Consider the following 22162-nt stretch of genomic DNA (forward strand, 5'->3'; position numbering starts at 1 on the left):
GTGACTCATTCTTGTCGCTTTTCTGCACTCTGGCAGGAACGTAGAAGAAATCTCTGGCCAGCTTGGCTTAGAAATTTGTCTCAAAGTCTAAGTTTCTTTGGTACTAATGTCTCACCTCTCTCCTTTCTGTCTCGGCCTGACTTCTTGGTATTTATGGATCTCTGGTGTCCTGATTCTCTGCCCAGACTTGACTACTGATCCTGTCTTTAGTTTTTACCCCCTTTAGTTCTGGCCTGTCTATTCATCTGCCTCCCTCATTTCTGACCCATTTCTTATTCTGGTATCTATGCATATGTGCTCTGACTTTAACAATGCATTTTTATGGTTTCTGAGTCATTGGTTTACATGGATTTAAAAAGCACTTTTGTATTTCACTCCACACTGCTGATTCCTGATTCTCCTGGCCACTGCATATTTCATGGCCCTCCTCTTGACACTGAAATCAAGTCAGTCATCTGTTCTGCACATTCTTCTTTAACTTGATCCATCTCTTCCCTGCCTTCCTCCATTTGATAAATGTGTGTCAGGAAATATCCTAGGAGTTGAGGATGTGGAAATAAACAAAATAGACAAAGTTTCTGTCTCATGGAGCTTACATTTTAAGGCAGGGTGTGGGTGGGAGGTGAGAGAAGAATGACAATGACAAACACATATCAAGTGATAATAATAGCATGAAGAGAAATAGAGTAAGGGAGTAGACAGTAATGGGGGTTGTTGCTTTTATAGACGGCCCCCAATTTATGATGCTTCCATTTGTGATTTTTTTACTTCAGGATGGAGTGGAAGCAATACGCAATTCAGTAGAAACTGTACTTTGAATTTTGGATTTGGAATTGTCCTGGGCTAGCGATCTGCCATCCCATCCTCTCTCATGAGGCTGGGCAGTGGCAGTGAGCCAGAGCTCCCGGGCAGCCACATGAGCATGAGGGTGAACCAGCCATACACCGACGACGTTCTGTACCCACATAACCATCCTGTTTTTCACTTTCATTATTTAATAAATTATATGAGATAGTCAATACTTTATTATAAAATAGGTTTGTGTTAGATGATGTGGTCCAACTGTCGGCTAATGTGAGAGCAGCAGGCAGAGGCAGGAAGATGTGGAAAAGCAGACATTCTGGAAGCTGGAAGCAGCCCATGGGGCTGGAGCACAAAAGCTTGTTTCAGAACAGGATGCCAAGCCTGGAGTGGCGGACAATGCCTTGTCACGGAGGAAGGAGGATCTAATGCCATCTGAAGGGCTCTGGATGTGGTGCGGAGCCAAAAAAGAGATTTAGGCAGTGACCTAACACAATCTGCTTTGGTATGCGAGAACAATCACTTCGGTGGTGGAATAGAGCAGTTAGGAGGCAAGGGGAGAGACAACAGGGCCCCAGCTCTGAAAGCAAGAGCGTGTTATTAACAGCACCAGTTATTGTCCCACTTCGCAGTGTTTACACTCTTACAGACCTGTCTCTCCTGTTCCTATTGAGATCTTATTTATTTTTTTTCCTATTGAGATTTTAAAAGGCATCGTTGAGTATAATTAGATCTTCCTGAATTGCTCTGTGAAGATCTGTGCTGTCATTGTCAGTCCAGTCCCATTTATTATAAAGATCTTTCAAAATAAGCATGGATGTTGCTAGATTTTACTATAATTGCCTTTGAAAATATACAACCCCATCGCATACTTACCATCTTGTTTGAGTACTTGTGTCCTTGATTTTGGGGACTACTTGCATGCCAACATCTTTCTCAAGTTGCTTAAGGGTAAAATGTCTATCTGGGTAGGCTGTACATTCAATATAGGCATCTTTTACACTGGAAGCATTTTGGTCACTGAACTTAATTGGCGCTCCAAACTCACTTCGTTTTCGAGAAATCATATATGTAATCTGCAACACATTGAGCAGTAAAAGTAACATCATCAAGTTCATGGAGAAGTGGATGTGTGGTAGACAATACTGGAGCTCTGCTCAGATCCTCTCAAATCTCTTTCTGTACTTTCTGTTTGCCCCTCCAGGTCTGTGTGCTTTCCATTATCAGAGCCCCCCCCCCCCCCCCCCCCCCGCCCGCTGCTTTTCTTCAGAGCACTGCTCTAGGGCTACTGGGACCACTGTGGTACGGAGAATAGGAAGTGACTGGCACTCACCAGTGTTGGACTGGTGGGAGACATGTGTAAGCCCATCTCCTTTGCTTCAGTTTGGGACAACTCGGGTATAATTTACACTCCAGAGTTCCCCTAGGGGTTCAAGCTAAAGCCTTTCTTTACAGGTCTTTTGTCTGAGATTGCGTCCTTTTTTTTTTTATGATTTTATTCATTTATTTGACAGAGAGAGCGGGAGAGAGCATAAGCCAGGTGGGGGGCGGGAAGAGGGAAGGGAGAAGCAGACTCTCCACTGAGCAGGGAGCCTGATGTGGGGATCAATCTCAGGACCCTGAGATCATGACCTGAGCCGAAGGCAGACGCTTAACCTACTGAGCCACCCTGGTGCCCCATGAGATTACATCCTTATAGGACTTCTGCTATGTCCCTGTCCTGCTGCTTTTCCTATTATTCTGTGGAGCACTTTCATAATAAATCACTCACATACAAATCTTCTCAGGGGCTGCTCTGGGAATACCTCTGGGTCAGTTTCCTCTGGTTGCTGTAACCAAGTGCCACAGCCTGGGTGGCTTAAAACAACAGGAGTTTAGTTTAACTCTTCTCCCAGATGTAGAGGCTGCAAGTCCAGATCAAGGTGTTGAGGGGATTGTTCCTTTTAAGGGCTCTGAGGGGGAATCTGTTCTTTGCCTCTATCCTGGCTTCTGGTGATGGCCAGCAATCCTTGCTGCTCCCTGGCTTGTAGATACACCACTCCCATTTCGGCTTCCTTCTTCACATGGTGTTCTCCCTGTGTCTGTGTCTTTGCATGGCCATCTTTTTATAAGGACACCAGTCATATTGGATTGGCTACCCCCATTTCCTAATAGGGTCACCTATGAAGTACTGGGTGTTAGAACTTCAACATATCTCTTTTGGGGAATACAGTTCTGCCCTTAATACCCAAGTACCTCAAACAATGACCATTCTTCTATCCAAGGAAAAACCACATCCCCATTGGCAAACATAGCAAACTTTACAGATCCGTCAGGAATCAGTGTTGTTCAGCATTACAGAGAGGTAACACACTCAAGATCATATCCAAGCCTCTGACCTGCTTTGTAGATTCCTTAACCGATTCTTCCTCAATTTCTTTTTCACTGCCCAAAGACACCCATGGTTTAGAGATAGGTGGCTTATAAACATATACATCTTCTGGAATATGCTCTTTATATTCCTCCTGTTCTTCTGGTACTTCTGGGGGCTAGAGTAAAATAAATAGCACTCTAAAATATATGACCAAAAGTAGGTTATAGCTGCGTGTGTATATTTCACAATAAATTTTATGTTTGTATAAATTAAGCACTTCCTTATTTTCTTTATTCTTGGTTCGTGTTTTTCAATTAGGAGAAGGAAATTAAGCAAAAGAAAAAAATAGCCCATTTAAATTTCACAGTAGCCCTGGAAATAGATACTATTGGTGCCACCACTTTGCAGACAAGTGGGTCAGTAACTTACCCAAAGTTTAGGTAAGTTCTCCTCTCCAAGAGGAGAACCAGGGGTATGGGACAAAGAGTGGGTGGCCGAGAGCAATGTTACTCCAGATTTATTGTTTCTACTCTCATTGGGTCAGTGGGCAAATAAGTAGAGTATCTGCTACTCTGAGATGTTTGATTTAGCTCATCCCACATTTACTGCTTACCTACTCGAAGTGCCAGAACCCTGTCCAGGTCCCAAGGAAAGAGAGCTGAACAAGAATATTCATAACCATGTATAGGTCTCCCGCAGGGGTATTCCTTTCTTCTGACAATCAACAAAATGCAAGGACTTGGGGTATGCTTACGTTTAAATAGTTTTCTTTGCCCTCTTCGGTTCCAATAAGATAAAAGTTAAGTCCATATCTGAAGTCTTTGTCATAAACAACCAGAAGCTCATCTCCAGGATATTCCTATAGGAATATAATCAAAAGAGAAGGTCAGTTTTCATTCAGTTTATTCAGACAAAAAGTCAATATTTTTCTAATCAATCATAAAAGATAACCATAGTGCTAATCTATGGCTCATAATCCCAGATTGTAAAATTATTCTATTAACAAAGCTCTTAAAGCTCAGTAGGTCCAGGGAAATTTACCACGCAATTTTATTTCTAACAGGGAAAAAAGAAGCATTCCTTTTATTCGGTGTTGGTGCTCAGTAGCATGTTTGGAGACAAATCAGACCAAAATTATGAATTAAAAAATTAAAGCAGTATAGGAAAATAAGAGTAGATTCCTATTCTAGTTGAAACTGGACAAGGATAAGCTTTTCTGGGTATGAAATAAGAATCAGTCTCCGTTAGGTGTTTGCTTTTCACAGAGGATTATCAAGCAGAATTCCAAAGGTGTGGGCAAGCTAGCCTTTGCCCAATGTAATGGGGGGGGGGGATGCCACAGATTTGAACTGAACAATCTCTCTACTTTGTTATTATGTACCAGAAACCTCTTGAGGCAGGTCTGAAAAATAAAGAGGGATGTTGTACTTACCTGGATAACTTTTTTGACTGGATAGAAATCAGATACTGCCCCTCTGTTCTGAAAGTCTGCCAAAATATCTTCTTTTTTGATAAGTACATAAGGTTGTTCATCTGTGATGTCTTTGTCTATTCGGCAGTTAAGTATTTCCTGGGTCTGGGTAGTTAAAACTAAAGGATAAATTTCTGGATGACCTGGAGTAGGCAAAGTAGAATTTGGACATTAAATATAAGCAATTAAAATATTAAGAGGAAACATGCAGTCGTTTGCTTTAAATAATTATCTTGGTTAAAATTTTAAAAGACTTTAAAAATCATTGTTCTTATTTTTAAAGTAAGTATATCCGTTACAGAAAATGTCAAAAAAGATAAAAAGAAGAAAATAACAATTATCTGTAATACTACTTCTCAAGAGAGAGCCTCTATTAATAGTGTGCTCTATTTCTCCTATCTCAAGCCATCTTCTCATTTTCTTATCCTTTTTATCACCAGTGGCTTCCAGGGTCACAGTCTAAGCTCTGCATCTACCCCCAAAACTTCCTTCCCCAACTCTCCCTCCCAGGGTCCTAGAACCCTCTCCCATCTTCTCCAGACCCTATACAACTAGACATCCTGACACCTTTTCTCTTACTGCTCAACAGATGGACCGGCGGGTGGGGAAGTGCATGTGACCTCTCAAGGTGGAATTTGGGGCTTATTTTCCTATAGAAATATTTACCCCCCCCCTAGTGGCTCTATGATACAGTTATTCAGGTAATTTGGGGGGTGGTTAATGACTATATGCATAACGCTGATTATATGTGGAAATACATTCCAAATGGCGATCAGTTGGCATAATACACATTTGGAATACAAGTTGTTCATAAATCAGGGACAAACTGCCATTTCTCTCTCCTCGGGAGTTGGAAATGGGAGAGCTGGGATCCAAACTAAGGTCCCTGCATTCTTACCACCATGCTGTACTTTCTCTCTAATGTGTGGACACAGCAGAGCACAGGAGAGTGTCCTGCCCCTTCCTTACACATGGTCAGGGAGGTAACAGATTACTCTCCACAGGATGCCGGCAATGGCAGTCACTGACCTAGTGGCTGATAGAGCAGGAACCACAGACTCCAGCTCTGCATAACTCACTCCTCAGAATCTTACTGTGCCCTACAGACCAGAGCCCTCAATATGCATCAATTGCCCTGCATTTTGAATATGATATGAAGTATGGATTGAAGTTCATTTTTTTGCATATAGATGTACAGTTGTTCCAGCATCGTTTATTGAAAAGACTGTCCTTTCTCCACCGAACTGCCTTTGCACTTTTTTGAAAATCCATTGACCATGTATATGTGAGCCTACTTTGGGATTCTTCATTCTCTCTCATTATAGTATCTTTTAAAAATAGTAACAACAATTAATGCGAACCATCTTTGTGATGACTCCATGTAAGGAAGTGTGCGTGTACTATCTAATTTAACTTCTGCAATAATCTCATGAGGTAGTCTCGCTACCTTGTTTTTCACACAAGGAAGCAGAGGCTCAGAGAGGGGAAGTCATTTGTGACCACACCGTCATTAAGTGGCAGAATTATGAATTGAGCCAGGTCTAATTTCCAAAACTGTGCTATTAATCACTTGTGGTAAACAGAATAGAGTCTCCCTGAAGGTGTCCACGTCCTAATCCCTGAAACCTGTGAATAAGTTCCCTTTTATGACAAAAGTGACTTGCACATGTGATGAAGGTAAGGAACTTGAGATGGGGAGATCATTGGGCCCCCAAGCAGAGCCCAAGATAACCACAATGGTCCTTATATGAGGAAGGCAGGAGGGCCCAAGTCAAGAGAGGAGATGTGACAAAGAGGCAGAGGCCAAAGAGAGGAAGATTAGAAAATGCTACACTCCTGGCCTTGAAAATAAAGGAAAGAGCCAAGAGTCTATGAATGCAGAGAGCCTTAGCTGAAAAAGGTAAGGAAGTGGATCCTCCCCTCAAAGCTTCCAGAAGGAGCCAGCCCTGTTGATATCTTGACTTTGACCCAATGAAAGTAATGGCAGACTCCTGGTTTCCAAAATTGCAAGATAATAAGCCACTTAATTTTTAAGTGGTTTAAGCCACAAAGTTTGTGGTAATTTGCAGCAATAGGCAATTAATATACCACTGATATTCTAACCAAATTAAAGCATGATTTAGAATTTGGGTAAATTATTTAACTTTCGGGAGTCACAGCATCTCTATCTATGTAATGGTCATAATAATGCCTACTTCATAGAGTTAAACAGATGAGAGGTGTTTGCCTGGCACAAAGGTTTTGCTCCATATATATTAGCTAAATGTAAAAATCACATTTATTTTCTAGAAACCTCTTGACATTGCCCTTTAGACCCTTAGGCAACAGTATTTTAGTTAGCTTGTCGCTCCCTTGGTTCTTGGAAGGAAAGGGAATCCTAGTTCCCTGGGGCATGAGCCTCAAGTCCTAAGTGACAGTTGACAAAATCAGGACCCCACAGCAAGAAAGTCAGAGGGGTCCTAATGTTGCCCTCGAAGGTCTAGAGGGTAGAGGAGAGATGTTCTAGTATAAGGTAAATCAAGACCTACCCTCAAGTCTTACTACAATGTACTGAGGTTTTCTTTTTTTCTCCTTAAATAAATAGACATCTATTTTTCATCCCATTTACTTTCTGCTGAAACATCTCCATCATGCCCTGTTCTCAGGTTCGTGGATTTTTCTTGCCAGTCAACACATTTAGTCAAGAACTATTTATGGAGCAACCGCTATGTAAAATCATGGTGTTGGTACTAGGGTTAGACTATCTAGAGGGGGAGACAGACATCAAACAGACAAATACACTCAGAAATACAGTAGCACAAATCGAGAAAATAGAGTGAAAGCTAGAAGTCGGAACTAAGGAGACTGGGAGTAGTGGTGGTCTCTTTAGACAAGAAAAATAGGGAAAGCCATTTGTTCATTCATTTATTCAACAAATCAATCAACAAATATTTGCTGAGTGCTTACTATGTGTCAAGATCTATTCTAGGCATTGGAGTACAGTGGTGAACAAGAGAGTTCCTGTTCCCCTGGAGTACATGTGTGCATGTGTGTGAGTGAGAGTGAGTGTGCACAAGGGCCAGCCAGGTGGTGTGAAAATAGATTGTAAATGCATAAAGAAATAAATACAGTCAATCTTCATTATTCATGGGTTTTGTATCTGCAGATTCGCTTGCTAAAACTTATTTGTAACCCCGTGCTCACTTTGGCAGCACGTATACGAAGATTGGCACAATACAGAGAAGATTAGCATGGCCCCCATGCAAGGGTGACACACAAACTTGTGAAGCATTCCATATTTAGAAAACAAAACAAAAATATGTAACCCCAACATCAATAGTCATCGTGCTTCTACCATCATTAGTAACCATGCTTACGGTGGCAAAAAGTTTGAGTTGCCCAATGTGCACGTTCCCAGCTGAGGTCAAACAAGCTGATGCTCTCCATCTTGGATCAGTCCTCAAACTGTAAACGAGTGTCCTTCCCTCTATTTAGTGCCAAATTTTTCACATTTTTGTACCTTTTCTGTTGGTGATTTTGCCCGTTAATAATAAGGAAATCCTCTTGCAGAGGTGGGATTGGAGTGAGATCTGAATGGTGAAAAGGAGATAGATGCGTAAAGATCTGGGGGAAGATCTATCCAGGTATCAGGGATAGCAAGAGCAAAGGCCCTGAGGCAGGAATAACTTTGATGTGCTCTGTGCTAAGCAAGGCTGGTGGGCTCTAGGTTGGGGTGGGGGGTGGGCAGGGGGAGAGGAGAGAGACAGAGAGAGAGACAAAGAGGAAGGCAGAGCCGGGACTGCTATAATGGCAAAGTAAAGCCATGAGAGAGTTTAAGCAGGAAAGACACATGACCAGGTGGTGTGCAGAATGGGTTGAAGGAGAGTGAGTGGAAGCAGTGATACCAGTTGGGGGCTAAGGAACCAACCTAGATGAGAGATGTGGAGGTCTGGACTAAGGTTGCAGATGTGGACATAATGGGAAGTAGATGGGATGTATTTTAGAGGTGGAATGGTTTAGATGGGGATGGGAAGGTGTTGAGGGGGAGAAAGGAGTCAAAGATGACTTCCAAGTTTTTGGGTGGTACATTCATTAGTTCAATAAATCATTTATTGGGCAGTGTGCCCTGTTCCATGGCCATTAACTATCAGCTGACATCCTCCTGCCATCTCCACTCCCCCTCTACCACCCTGGCCCAGGCCACCACCCTCTCTTTCCTAGGTTCCTGCAATAGCTTTCTGACTGCTTTCTGCTTCTGTGCCTGACATTCTCAGATAGGTAGCCAGGGTGACACTGTAAAAACAAGTCAGATCCCATCACTCCACTGCTTAAATACCACTTGAGTAGCCTCCATCCTACATGACTCAAAGTCAGAGCCCTTACAACAGCCTACAAGGCTTTTAGATCTCCCTCCTCCCTACCCTTCACTGTTTCCTCCCTGTCTCTAAACACAAAGGGCGTCACCTAAGTCCAGTCTAAGAGGAAAGTTTCCACAACAACCAAAACAAAAGGTCCTGTTGGAATAAGATAATTTCGCCTCTAAAAGTAGGAGTCACATTAATTTGGTTGTCTAGGTTCTAGTTTATTTGCTTAAAAATTAACCTCTTTACTTGAAATACTTTGATCTTACCATGAAGTACAGATAAGTATTGCCCACAAATCAGAGCCTTAAAAATATTATTCTAATGAAAGTAATAACTTGCAGACTAATAACACTTTCTAGTCTCCTCCGTAACCATACTGTGTTAGATTTCTGAAAGACTGCTCAGTTCAAGTCTATTTCTCAGTTTGAAATTCTCTCTTCCACTCCTTTATTCTTTTTTCAAAATTTTTCGCTTTATATTCTAAATGACATAATGTAGTTTTAGCCCATGTACATCTTGATTAATCACTTCAATTTGTATTTTTGTTTGCTCATTGCATATTAAAATATTATAAAGCTGGGGTCATAAATTCTAAATTATATTTCCACTTACCCATGCTCTCCATATTTATAGGTTCTCTTTCTTCACTATCTAGAATAAAATGATGTGACATTTACATTTTTGAATCAAACAAACGTTGTAGTTAATTACAGTCTTTTACCAGCTTCAAAGCACAAAACATAAACAAAGATACAATGAAGATTTAAACTATTTTATGAAAGATTAAATAGAATTTGAATAATTATCTTTTCCACAGAATTATCTCTTAGTGATATATTTGCTATGGCATGCATTATATGACTTTTAACAGGTATTATAATGAAATGAATCAAAAATAAGAATAAATCTCCATACTTTAAATTCCATTTGTGGTTGACTTTATGATAGCAAAGCTATTTCGTTATTTGATACATTAAACCACAGTCATCTTGGTGGTTAATATACATACAAATACTAGATGCATAAAAATCCCATTAATGAAAAAACAATCCTACCAGGTAATGCTTGTTTGGTTTTGCCCCGTTTGGGTTTTTTCTGGCCACCTGAGCTTTTTTGTTTTTGAGATTTTGGTGCCATGGTTCTGACTTAGGCTGCATGAAGAGATAATGTCATTAGTAAACTCTATTTTACAGTTTCAAATAATAAGCATTATCATTTAGTAAAACATAAGAATATGTTTTCTCAGCTTTGCCTCTGGTTAAATCGACATGTGTCTTCATAGAATGGCTGTCCTATGACGGAAGGTTTATTGTAACAACAATCTTACTGATAAGATCTTGCCATTCTGGTGGAGCCATGCAGCTGAGGTACACAGAAACCACATGCCAACACTTCGAGTTTCCCGCCATAGGCCCGCCGTGAAAGCAGGACGGAGGACATTGGTTCCCCCGCCTCTTGCTGCTGTTCCCATCCCAGGGAGTCGCTGTCTGCTGCCCCGTGCCCAGCTCCCCAGCAGCTGCCCCAGCCACAAAGACAGGCCGAAAGTCCACGGGCAGGCACAGGCCCATAACATGCATATTGGTACATCAGTTTTACACTTCCCATAATTTGAATAGTACTTGTGTCCTAGTATGTGTGCATGTAACCACTGTGCCCTTATTTGTGCTGTCAGAGAATGCCTCCAAAAGTTTCTGTGGAACTGTTCATCAGTTTTGGCTGAGGTCATTTGCCATCCGATCGGATCCTTGTCATCCCCATGGTCACCCCTGTCTCGTCTTGTTAGATGGTTAGGAGTGTGATTCAGGCATCTAAGCAGCAAGGTTGAAAAATAGACTCTGCCGTTAACCAGCTGAGTGATCCTTGGCAAATTAGATGTCTTCTGAGTCTCAGGTTTTTCATGTTTAAAGGGGATGATAATAATAGAACGTACCTCACAAGACGGTTGCAATGGTTTAATAAAGTTTTATCGTCCTCAACTTAGGTCAGTCAGGCTGGTTTGCCTAGTTGTTTTTTTTGTTTGTTTGTTTTTTAAGATTTATTTATTTGAGAGAGAGAGAGAGCACGAGGGTAGGGGCAGAGGGAAGAAGGAGAGACAGACTCTGAAGCCGACTCTGCACTGAGTGCAGAGCCCGACGTGGGGCTCGATCTCACCACCCTGAGATCAGGGCCTGAGCGGACACCAAGAGTCAGACGCTCAACCGACTGTGCCACCCAGGTGCCCCTGGTTGCCTCATTTTAACAAACCTATTTAGAGTGAAGATTATTTCATAGTCCACAGTCAGAATATTCTGACTTGGTTTTATGTGTCAGCCCATGATGACTAAATCTGAAACAAAGTGTGGGGGGTATGTTTGTGGTCTACATTTTTTTACTTCAGACTTTTCACATGTGTTTTTTCAAAAGGCAATAATGATAGCTCATGTTTGTTGAGTGTTTACTATGTGCCAGGCACAGTCCTAATTTGAGCCACCCTTTTAGATAAGCATTTTATGAATACTTTTATCTTCATCCCCATTTTATAAGGTAAAACAGAGGCCAGGAAACTTGCCTGAGGGGATACACAAAGTATGAGCGGTAGAGTCAGGGTGTGAGGCCACCCAGTCAGGCCCCAGTGCCCACAGTTTTAATCTTTGTACAAGACTATCCCTTGGCTTTCAATGGTAACTGTTCACTGTGTTTCATTACATATGAAATTATTTAAAATCATTGTCTTTACCTAGAAACGTATGATTTTATGATTTAATCAGCATTTTATAAATCTGACTACTTGGGAATTTCTACTTTTTAAATATCCTGCAATGAATGGCTCTGACCCAACTTTTCAGCCTATCAAGCATCCTCCAGCCCTCTTCTCAGCCTCAGTATGATTTCAAATCTTGGACCTTGTCCTTTCTTCAGAAAATTCTTTATCAGTGTACCCCTCTCCATATTCTGTTCCAGCTGCATTTGCCTTAAAATACTCAAAACACTCTGCATACCAGCTGGATTTGCCCTACCCACATATACACACATACCTTCACCATCAGCACCATCACCATTCATTCCACAAAGATTCATTGAGGAATTGTGGTGCACCAGATTCTGTCCTAGCTGTTAGGAATACAGCAGTGAACCAAATAGACAAAACCCTTGCTCTGCTAGAGCATATATTCTAGAGGGAGACAGACAATTCCGGGGTAGGAATATGCTCGGCATATTTAAGAGAACAGCGGGAAGGTCAGGATGGCCAGAGCAGAGTGATGAGGGGACTAGGAGATGAAGATGGTCAGAGAGGTGATGAGGGTATATATTAGTCAGCTCTGCTAGGGTACTAAAAGCCCTGCAGATCTCAGTAATATACAACAACAAACGCTTTTTCTTCTTATGTTCTGTATCATAACAGTGAGTGAGCTACTGCTTCAAGTCTTATTCTGGGACTCAGGCTGAAGGAGCAGCCCCTCTTTGACAGCCCCTACTTTCATGGCAGAATAAAAAGCGAGAGAGCTACCAGAACTGTGTAATGCCTCCTCAGTCTTCTCCGTAGCACTGATGTACTGTCCTTTCTGCTTGTATTCCATCGGCCCAAGCAAGTCACACGGCCGCTGTTACCTGCTCCCCACCATGCACACATTTCTCTGCTCGTTTAAATCCTACTCATTCCTCAAGGCTCAACTCCAATGTGACCTTCTCTCTGAAGCCTCCCCAACTTTCTCACTCAGGCTGAAACAATCTTGTTTTCCCTGACACCCTCTAATCACGTTCTATGTAATTATACCAGGTCTCCGCAAAGGCAGAAGGCCTCAAACTCAAGAGCTTCCTGAACGAGGGCTGTGAATTGATTCAGCATGCAGCATACACCATGGGGAAGGAGAGAGAAATCATTGAGCAGCAGTTAGGCACTCAGACAAGGCCCTTACTTTCAAAGTTGTAATGTTCTCCCATTCATCTTCATTCTTCATCTACTCCAGCCCTTTTGTAACAGACCTGAAGTCACCTAACTACGTCAGCCCACTCTAATCTTTTCTTCTTTGATCCTCTGTGCCAGAATCATGGCGTTTTCCTTCTCCTCCCTCCCTCCCTCCCTCCCTCCCTCATTTACTGAGCTCCTGCCCTTGCACAGCGATGCGCTAGACAACACCTGTGAACCGGTCGTAGTACCCGCCCTGACAGTTCTTAGACTGTCGTTAACTGCTCTCTCCTTGCTATTTTTGTCTCCTGGCTAGCTGGACGTTCTTTGAAATCAGGGAAAGTTTTGTAGTTTTTTGCAGTCTTCACTGTCGTCAAGCACATCGCTGGCCCGGCGAGTGTTCCAAGCGCCGTTGAAAGGAGTAAAACACTTGTTTTCCAAGCCTCCTTTCCCATTCAGACCTCCCCTTACCTGATACTGCTCAACTGAAGGGAAAAGAAAACTCTTTCCAGTACCCTGGTGGAAGCTCCTCTGGGAGCTGGAGATGGAAGTTCGATTCTCCTCTCTCATAAAATGTCCCAAGAGCTCAACCGGCAGCTCCCTGGCAAGGGGTTGCTATGACACATCCGTTGATAAGAGGAAAGAGGCGGCTCCTCTGCTGAGATTGACAAAACACCACCACCAATACAGTGTCCATTCTCCAGCCGTCTCTTCAAGAGCGCCCTTGTGATTGGTTGCTATGATGCTGAAGTCACGCAACTTGAGCGGCGGCAAGGTCCTCGGTTTTCCGCTGGCAAGGAAGGAGTTGTGCAATTTGGGCTCGAGTATAAGAGGGCGGTGGCTTGGCTTGACCCCAGGACCGACAGCCATGCTTCGCACCAAAAGATGCGACAGTGCAACAGTACCCAAAGACGAATCCTTCTAGGGTGTGCTCTCTAGCAGCAGGGGATGAAGGATGATAGGAAGATCGAGGGCTTGAAACCCCTTAGGACAGCTCTGCTTACCCCATTGCCGGTCTGGGGGCGGTCCCAGGAACCTGTCCTAGATTCCAGTGTGCAGGAGATAAAATCTGGCTGGATTGGGTGTCGTGGGTGTCCCGGAATTCTGATGTGTTACATTTTCCTCTTGCCAAAGTAATTTTTGTATAGTTTGACTCATACTGGAAGTCTCAGGGGAGGAGGATTAAATCCCTTAGTAACTCTATGGCTCATTTTATCTGTGGTTATGGGTCCTATGGGATTCTTACAGGGAAACTCATCTCCCTGAACACTGGTTCTCCCTTTCCTTAAAAAAAATAATTAAAACTGCCTAATTTGTAAGCTGGCAGAATTTAATAAAATATGCAATTGACTGCTGTAATTGGTCCAAATTAATTTTTTACATCCAATTTAAATGAAAATATTTAATTGAGAAGAGGCTTATAGATTCATGACATAGTGAAGATATGGTCCTAAATAGGATGACTTTACATGATGTGTTGAAAGATCACGTATATTCTTTCAAATTTCTGAAGAATTTGTTTTTGCAAATGAAAATAAATTTTACTAAAGAAATCATTAAAAAAAAAAAAAAAAACCGGAAGGAGGATTTACCATTCTGACATTGTGACAATCTTTTCCCAGGCTCTTCTATTCCCTGACACTGAAAGGTTACTTTTCCAGTGCTGAGCCTTCTTTTCTTACTCTGCACCTTGCTGGTGGCATATTTAGTCCCCTTAGCTTTAGCCATTCTGCAAAGCACATCAAGGACTTCCATTTCTTTATTTTCAGCCTCATACATCTCTTAAATTTCATTCAGACCTGAATTTCCACTACCTACTGGATACTTCCAAATGCATGTCTCACTTAGTTCATGGTGTTTAATAGTTGCTAGATGAAGATATTGAATGAATAATTACTGTACCACAGGCATCACAGCTTAGCAGAGGCAAAAGTCAATTCATTGTCTTTCAGATATCTTTTGGGTATTTTTTGGAAACTTTTTTCCTCCTTTATTTTCTACCTTAGGTAATAATATCCACTGTCCATTGGTCTGCAAAGCTAGAAATCTGAGAGTCATGCCTCACTCCTACTGCTTACAGTAAATAGGTCACTAAGTCCTGTCATTTTCCTTTCCTAAATTATCTCTCAAATAGTTAATCTCTTCTTAGCCATCCTCACTGCCTCTGCCCTATCTCAGGAAGGCCTTATTTCTTTCTTCTTCTTTTTTTTAAAGATTTTATTTATTTATTTGACAGAGAGAGACAGTGAGAGAGGGAACACAAGCAGGGGGAGTGGGAGTGGGAGGAGCAGGCTTCCTGCTGAGCTGGGAGCCCGATGCGGGGCTCGATCCCAGGACCCTGGGATCATGACCTGAGCCAAAGGCAGACGCTTAATGACTGAGCCCCCCCCCCAGCGCCCCAGAAAGGCCTTATTTCTCAGCTAGATGGTGGTAATAGTCTCTTGACGTGTTCTGTTTCCTCCTCTCTCATTCGTTTGCCACTTTGACATGGAGTGTTCTACAACAGAGATTCAATCTTGACCTCGGCTTGCGTAAATATTTGCAATCTGGCATAGGAAACTCAGTACAAATAGGGTTCTGAAAGATGCCTCAAACATATCTAAGAGATAATGAGTTATTTTTCTAACCTCATTTCCTGGTTCCTCATTTTCCCCGTTCAACCCATGTGTTAGTCCAGTGCTTCTTAAGTGAAGCCCCTGAGAGCCGAGGGGGCATAAAAACACAGGGAGTGGTGATAATAGGGTGATGGCAAGAGAGTTACAGCTTGAACAAGACTTCTGAAACTCAGGTATATTTGTTTCATATAAAGAATCCATGAAGCTTTTGCATTCTGCTTCACAGATGTATTCATGTTTATTTTCATTTTTAAAATGTCTAAAATCCCTATTCAGTGTTGTATGTCAATCATAGTCCAATAAAACTGGAGAAAATGTCTAAAACCACTATTTATTAAAATTGACACAAAGTGGAATAAACGCAAAGAAGCCCCAGGCAGCTGGGACATGCTCGTCCTGTGGTTTTCCACAGCCCCTGGCATGGTGCTTCATAGGCCCAGGACTTGTCCCAGGATGAGAGGCAGAGCTCTGGTTATGCAGAGCTCACTACTGCTCCCCCTATCTGCCAAGCCCTTTAACAACTAAGCATTTGCTCATCCCACACCTCTGCTCTATCTCTACCTCAATCTGCAGTGCCTTTCTTCATCTTCGTTACCTAGTAAGCTCCTATTTATTTTTCAACACCCAGCTCAAATATCACCTTCTCTGCAAAGCCGTTCGGGCACCCAACAGAATTAGTCACTCTTTTCTCTGTTTTTCCATTATAGCAAGTATGACGCTGTGTTGTGATGACTTCTTTACATGAATGTCTCCCCCGCTGGACTTCAGGGGGGAAATGGTGTCTCTTTCCTTCCTATCTCCATTGTTTAGTGCAGTATCTGACATGGGTATCTAGTAAAACATATGTAGAATTATTTAATTGATTAACTATTCTTGAGAACCCATCTAGAAAAAGCTACCTAAAAAAAGTATCTTTGCATTCTTCTAAAGAATTTCCTTTCCTTAAAAAAAATTTCATAATCCTTTGCAGTCAGATTTAAGGAAGTAAAGATTATAACCTTGTGATTTGCATGAGACATCAAGACTCTTTGTCATCTTTTCTTTAGAGATACCATAAGGGGGTGACAATTGGAGAAATGAGTCATAAGTCATGATACCAAGAAAGTTAGAAATTAAATGGAAAATGTTTAGTAATTTCTTCATGTTACAAACTCAAGTTACAAATGATTGACTGAACATCTGTTTTTTCCTGGGAGTGGTCAGAAATGAAACATCCCCGTGGTGGCTAGTGAACACTTATATGCTCTTCCAGGGGATGCGGAATTAAATTTGCTTAAAACTTGAAGATATGTAAAAATTAGTTTCAGTTTTACTAGTTGAGTGAAAATGTAGAGTCAAGAATTTGTAGTTGAAAATACTATTCTGATTATTTAAGGACATCTTGATAAGTTTCAGATTGTATTTATAGAAGTGGAATCTGACAAATTAGATATGAGGTGGCTCTTTACTAATTATTTTAGTGAATGACTCCCCCATCCCTTTTAATAATTTTTTTTTAATAAAAGAGCTCAGAAACTAGAGGTTGAGGACCCTGAATAGGAGTCATTATGCCTTTTTTTTTTTTTTTTTTTTTTTTTTTTTTGCCTGTGTCAGTATGCCTGGGAGGGAGAGAGGGTGGCAGGGAAGGAAGGGTCCTTGTTTGAATTCTAAACGGCTGGGATTCGACATGTTTGAAAAGTGTTCGAGAAAACTATTACAACCTATTGCATGAGGAACTGAGGAGCATCCTAGCAGAATACTCAGCTTCTGAAATGAGAAAACAGAACAGTCTGACCTGGGCACAAAGCTTTAGCTTTTGGAGGAGAGGATCAATTATGGCAATTTAAGAAAAAATGAGCTAAAACCTCAATACGAAATTGGAATGTGTCTAACACTAAAATGAGGAGATAAGCATTTCTGATGATTTCTACACAGAATAGCTTGAGTCTAACAGGAACTAAAGAGGATTACCACCCCCCCACCCCCCGCCACCCTCTGCCACTGCAGCCCCCATCAGAATTGCTGGAAGGCTTGGGCAGCAGATGTCCCTGGAAGAACCAATGCGGGAGCCGAGGAGGAAAATATGTGGCCACGTGGTCACAGAGTGGTCTTATTTGTAGGTATAGATGAGACTCCATTCTTTACACCCAGAAAGAGTTGGTGGTGGGAGAGTCTTTGGTGATGATAGTCCTACAATATCAGTGGGCATCAAGAGCCAGTGAAATATCAGTTCTGGATGTGTAATGATTATTACTATTAAGGCACTTTAAATATTTTTAAGAATGGAATCATTCAAATAATACTGTCTTTAAAGTTAGAAAATTATGTTGGAGGCTAAACTTGGCACTTTCTGGATAAGTGATATCAAACAAGCTATTAAACTCTGTTTCTCAGTTGTACATCTGCAAAATCTGGGAAGACAATGCTTTTCTCAGAGCCAAGCCAGATAAAGGTTGAGAGCAGCCACATTGCTGCCATCAGGGGCATTTCTCGAAAGAGATGAGACTTTACAGTAGTGAATTAGAAATAGGTTGTCAGTTAGTCCAGCTTTCTACAAGGGACTTCTTCCATACCAGGAGAGGGAGAAAACTGATTCTTCTCTCCACCAAGAAGACAGCTTTAGATTTGAAATAGAATCTGTGTTGAATATTTTTGTCACTTGACAAATCACAAGGTTTCACCAAAAGGCAATACCCCCATCTCTGAGTTCAGCCACTTTGAATGTTTAAATTTTGAACAGTTTAATACGCTCTCCAGAAGTTGTTTAGTTTGGAAAATTGTGTTTAATAAATTATTTCAAATGTAAAGAAAAAGTATACATGTTAACAGAAATCAGTTTTTTCCTATTTCCATTAGAAATATGGTGAATGAATTTTTAAAGAATATTATTAGTATGAAGGGATGCCTGTCCAGATTGCCCACAGATCTTAATCTGTCCCTTCCCCTTGGCACTGCCATAAAAAGGCCAGTAGTGACTCAAATGTGGTGCTTCCTCATGAATAGCTGTGGAATAAGAATTAATCTTAAATTCCATTCAATTTGTAGACACTGCCTCTGCCCTTTGATGAATAAAGGTAGATTTGAATATTCAACAATCTACTAGATATTTCTACTTGAATGTCTAATACAGGGTTATCTAAAGTATGGCCCCTCAGATCACAGCCAGCCAGGAAATATTTGCTACTAGTCTACTAGTCCAAGAAAAAATTTTACCCATCTGCAAAAAAAAGTACAGAAATTAAATGTACTTAAAAACTTTAGAGCAATTTGATGGAGGAACTACTTATGTTACATACTAACAAAATTGAAGTTTATATTTTAAATGTCTTTATTTCATTTTCTAGCAACTTATGTAGTATGGAAGTATCAGCTTGTGAGAGAAATGGAAACAAAACCAAATTAAGTGGCCTCCCGCAGTCTGAGAAGCACTGAGTAGACATCTCAAACACACGTTCAAAACCAACTCCTGATTCTCCCCACCGACGTGCTGGTCCTGCAGTCGGCTTCACCGCCACTGATGGCAATTCCATCTTTATGGCTGCTCGGGGCAAAAACCTACGAGTCATCCCTGACTCCTTGCTTTCACCTTTCACTCTTTTGAGACATATTTTGAACACTGCAGCCAGAGGGATACACTTTTAAAACATCAGACAAATCATGCCAGTCCTCTGCTTAAAACCCTCCAATGGTTCCCACTCTACGTGAAAGCCAAAGTGCACACAATGGCCTACGATTGTGGTCCAGCATACCCTGGCCCCTGTTACTAGCCTCATTTCCCCCCATTCCTCCCTGCGGCTCCCACAGCTGCAGACACACTGGCCGTCTTGGGGTTGCTCAAACAGACCAGGCACACATCTGCTCTACATGGGCTGTTCCCTCTGCTGGAACACTTAAAGCAGATAGCTTTCAAGTTTTTGCGAAAATGTTAACTTCTCAATGAGGTCTATCTCCACTTTATTTAAAGTGGCATCTTCTCAACAGTCCTCATTCTCCTTTCTCTGATTTGTTCTTGTTTATTTTTAAGATTTTATTTATTTATTTATTTATTTATTTATTTATTTATTTATTTATTTATTTAAGAGAAAGAGTGTGCAAGTGAGGGAAGGGGCAGAGGAAGAGGGAGAGAATCTCAAGCAGACTCCTGCACTGAGCGTGGAGCCCATGGTGGTGGGTAGGGATGCAATATCTCATGACCCTGAGATTAGGACCTGAGCTGAAACCAAGAGTTGGGGGCTTAACGGATTGAGCCACCCAGGTGCTCCTCTCTGAGTTATTTTTAATCCCATAGCCTTGACCGCCTTCTAACACACTCTATATTTTACTTACTATGGTCATTGACTGTTTTTGTCTGCTAAAAGGTAAACTTCGCAAGGGCAGAAATTTTTGTCTTTTTTACTGCTGCATCCCCAATGCCCGAATCTCTGCCTGGCATATAGATGATACACCATATCATAGTCAGTAAATGATCTGGAACAACTGCTTTGGGGAGTAATTTGGGAGTACCTATTAAAACTGAAAATGCACATATCCTATAATCTAGCAATTCTACTCCAGGATAGTTACCTTAGAGGAACTCCTACATGTGTACACGAGGGAATGCTTCATAGACGTTGACTGCGGAATTTCTTTGTAATGGAAAAGATAAAAATAACCTAAACGTCCCTCAGTAGGAAAATGGATAGTGTTTTGCTTTAGTCAATAAATTACCATAAAGCTGCCAAAATGAACAAACTTGCATAGATACAGCTCAGAACCAAAATGGTGAGACATTGAAGATGATGTACAGAGCAATGCCGTCGTTGGGAACAAAAGCATGCGCAAGTTATCTCTACTTATTATGGGCACCTGTGTGCGAGAACATACACAGATGAACTACTGTGATGATTTATACCAATTCACGGCAGAAGGTTACTTTTGGGGAGGGCGTAACTTTACAATGTTTTATTTTTTTGTAAAATAAAAAGACGAAATAAATCAAGTGATGTGTAAAATTTGTTGAAGTTGGGGACTGTATTTTTGTGATTTTTTGGGTGCTTTTTGGTATTCAAAATTTTCTTAAAATTAAAAAAAATTGCCTTCTAGACTGTAAGATCTTTAAAGGCAGAAGCTATGTTTTATTCATATTTCTATCCATAGGACCTAATATTCTTATTAGAATATAAAAGATTGTTGAATATGTATGTGTTGATAAGTAAACATTTTAAAGATTAATTTATTTATTTTAGAGAGAGCACAAGCCAGAGGGGCAAAGGAAGAGGGCAGAGGGACAAGGAGAGAGAATCCCAAACAGACTCCGCGCTGAGCACAGAGCCCAACATGGGGCTTGATCTCACAACCCTAAGATCATGACCTGAGCTGAAACCAAGAGTCAGATGCTCAACCAACTGAGCCACCCAGGCACCCATAAGTAAACATTTTAATTTAAAAAAGAGAGAAGGAATTAAGGGGGGAAAAAGATGAGTGGTATAGATAGAAAGGTAAAAAATTTGGGGGGTTGACTTATGTGTGACTTAGCACTCATGCTACCTGAGACTTTCAACTCTGGCTACGTCACTCTGAAACAGGATTTTTAAGAGACTAAAAAGATGAAGATGTGAAAAAGCTCTCTATTATCCTTCAGATACAAAGAATGCTATGGGGATTCATGTTATTGTGGTTATGTTTCCCAATTCCCAACAGATATTAACCTTTGCGATTCAGGAACAACAACAAAAAAGAAATTCCTGAAATCATGTTACTTTGTACTTTTTATAACACTTTGTTTATATGTTTTTGAAATATAATGAGTAACCATTATAATGAACAATTAATTATTTCCTGCACAGGGTTATACTAAAAGTTCCAGAGCTTTTTTTCTGTTTAAAAAAAGATATTAATAAAAGTATGGGTTCTTATCATTATGAACCATTATATTGGACAAGATTATGTATTTCAGTTACATATAACAATGATCACTACTGAATATAGACATTTCATAAAAGAAGTCATTAAAAGAAGGAAGCATTAATACAAAATAAATTCTAAACAAAAATCATTTAAAAAAATAAAAACAATCTAATACTGAAAAAGTTATTCTTCAAGTGATAATTTAAAACACATAAGACATTAATTGTCTTATCCAATGGATTTGGTCTTTGTTTTGTGACACATATTCCAGATAAGGAAAAATTTCTCTCATTCCGTGTTTGATATTGGTTTAGTTGTTAGCGCTTCCAAAGCGTTACCAGATTGGGCATTAGGGCACATATAAGCTCATTTACTTTTTTAGCAATGAAAATATTTTGTCTATTTTACAAAGAACTATATCTTTTAGTAAATAGTCAAACACTGGAAATTGCAGAAACATGATTAGATAATATTCAAATAATGTAACATTTGGATTTCCTAGCAAGATCAACAGTGTTACATAGAAATATGTTGACATTGCCAAGTTAGGGAGTTATTTTTCTTGAAAAACTTGTTATCTTTTGAAATACCATACCATCCATTGGATTAGCACAATGTATTCTATGTATATAAACATATTAATGTTTGTTTTATTTGCAGGAAGTACTCACCAGTAAGGCTAGGTACACACCCTTGTAACATGACAACAATAACAAGCAAGACTGAATAGATCTTAACTGGTGCTCTCTAATGTGCTCCTGTCATGCTTTCCAGAAATATTGACCTTAATCTTTGACTCTGCATGTCAGCATTTCCTGTCTTCCTTTT

The 22162-nt window shown here is 40.7% G+C and overlaps 1 protein-coding gene and 1 non-coding gene across 3 annotated transcripts in view; one reads left to right on the forward strand and one right to left on the reverse strand.

Moving 5' to 3' along the window:
* DNAI3 (dynein axonemal intermediate chain 3) overlaps positions 1-13489 on the reverse strand; it is a 63213-nt gene extending 49724 nt beyond the window's left edge. For both annotated transcript variants that reach the window (XM_057310517.1, XM_026497692.4), the window contains exons 1-7: positions 13326-13489; positions 10024-10119; positions 9581-9619; positions 4587-4768; positions 3909-4013; positions 3180-3329; positions 1678-1877 (exon numbers count right to left, since the gene is read on the reverse strand). In XM_057310517.1, coding sequence (XP_057166500.1) covers positions 1678-1877; positions 3180-3329; positions 3909-4013; positions 4587-4768; positions 9581-9619; positions 10024-10105 — 758 coding nt within the window. In that variant the 5' untranslated portion in view covers positions 10106-10119; positions 13326-13489. The remainder of the gene's footprint in view (positions 1-1677; positions 1878-3179; positions 3330-3908; positions 4014-4586; positions 4769-9580; positions 9620-10023; positions 10120-13325) is intronic.
* On the forward strand, positions 7801-7907 carry LOC113254852 (U6 spliceosomal RNA). The gene has a single exon (XR_003315975.2). It is a non-coding gene; the product is annotated as a U6 spliceosomal RNA (small nuclear RNA).
* Positions 13490-22162: the final 8673 nt, after the last annotated feature.

Source organism: Ursus arctos, unplaced genomic scaffold (assembly GCF_023065955.2).
Source record: "Ursus arctos isolate Adak ecotype North America unplaced genomic scaffold, UrsArc2.0 scaffold_12, whole genome shotgun sequence".
NCBI lineage: Eukaryota > Metazoa > Chordata > Mammalia > Carnivora > Ursidae > Ursus > Ursus arctos.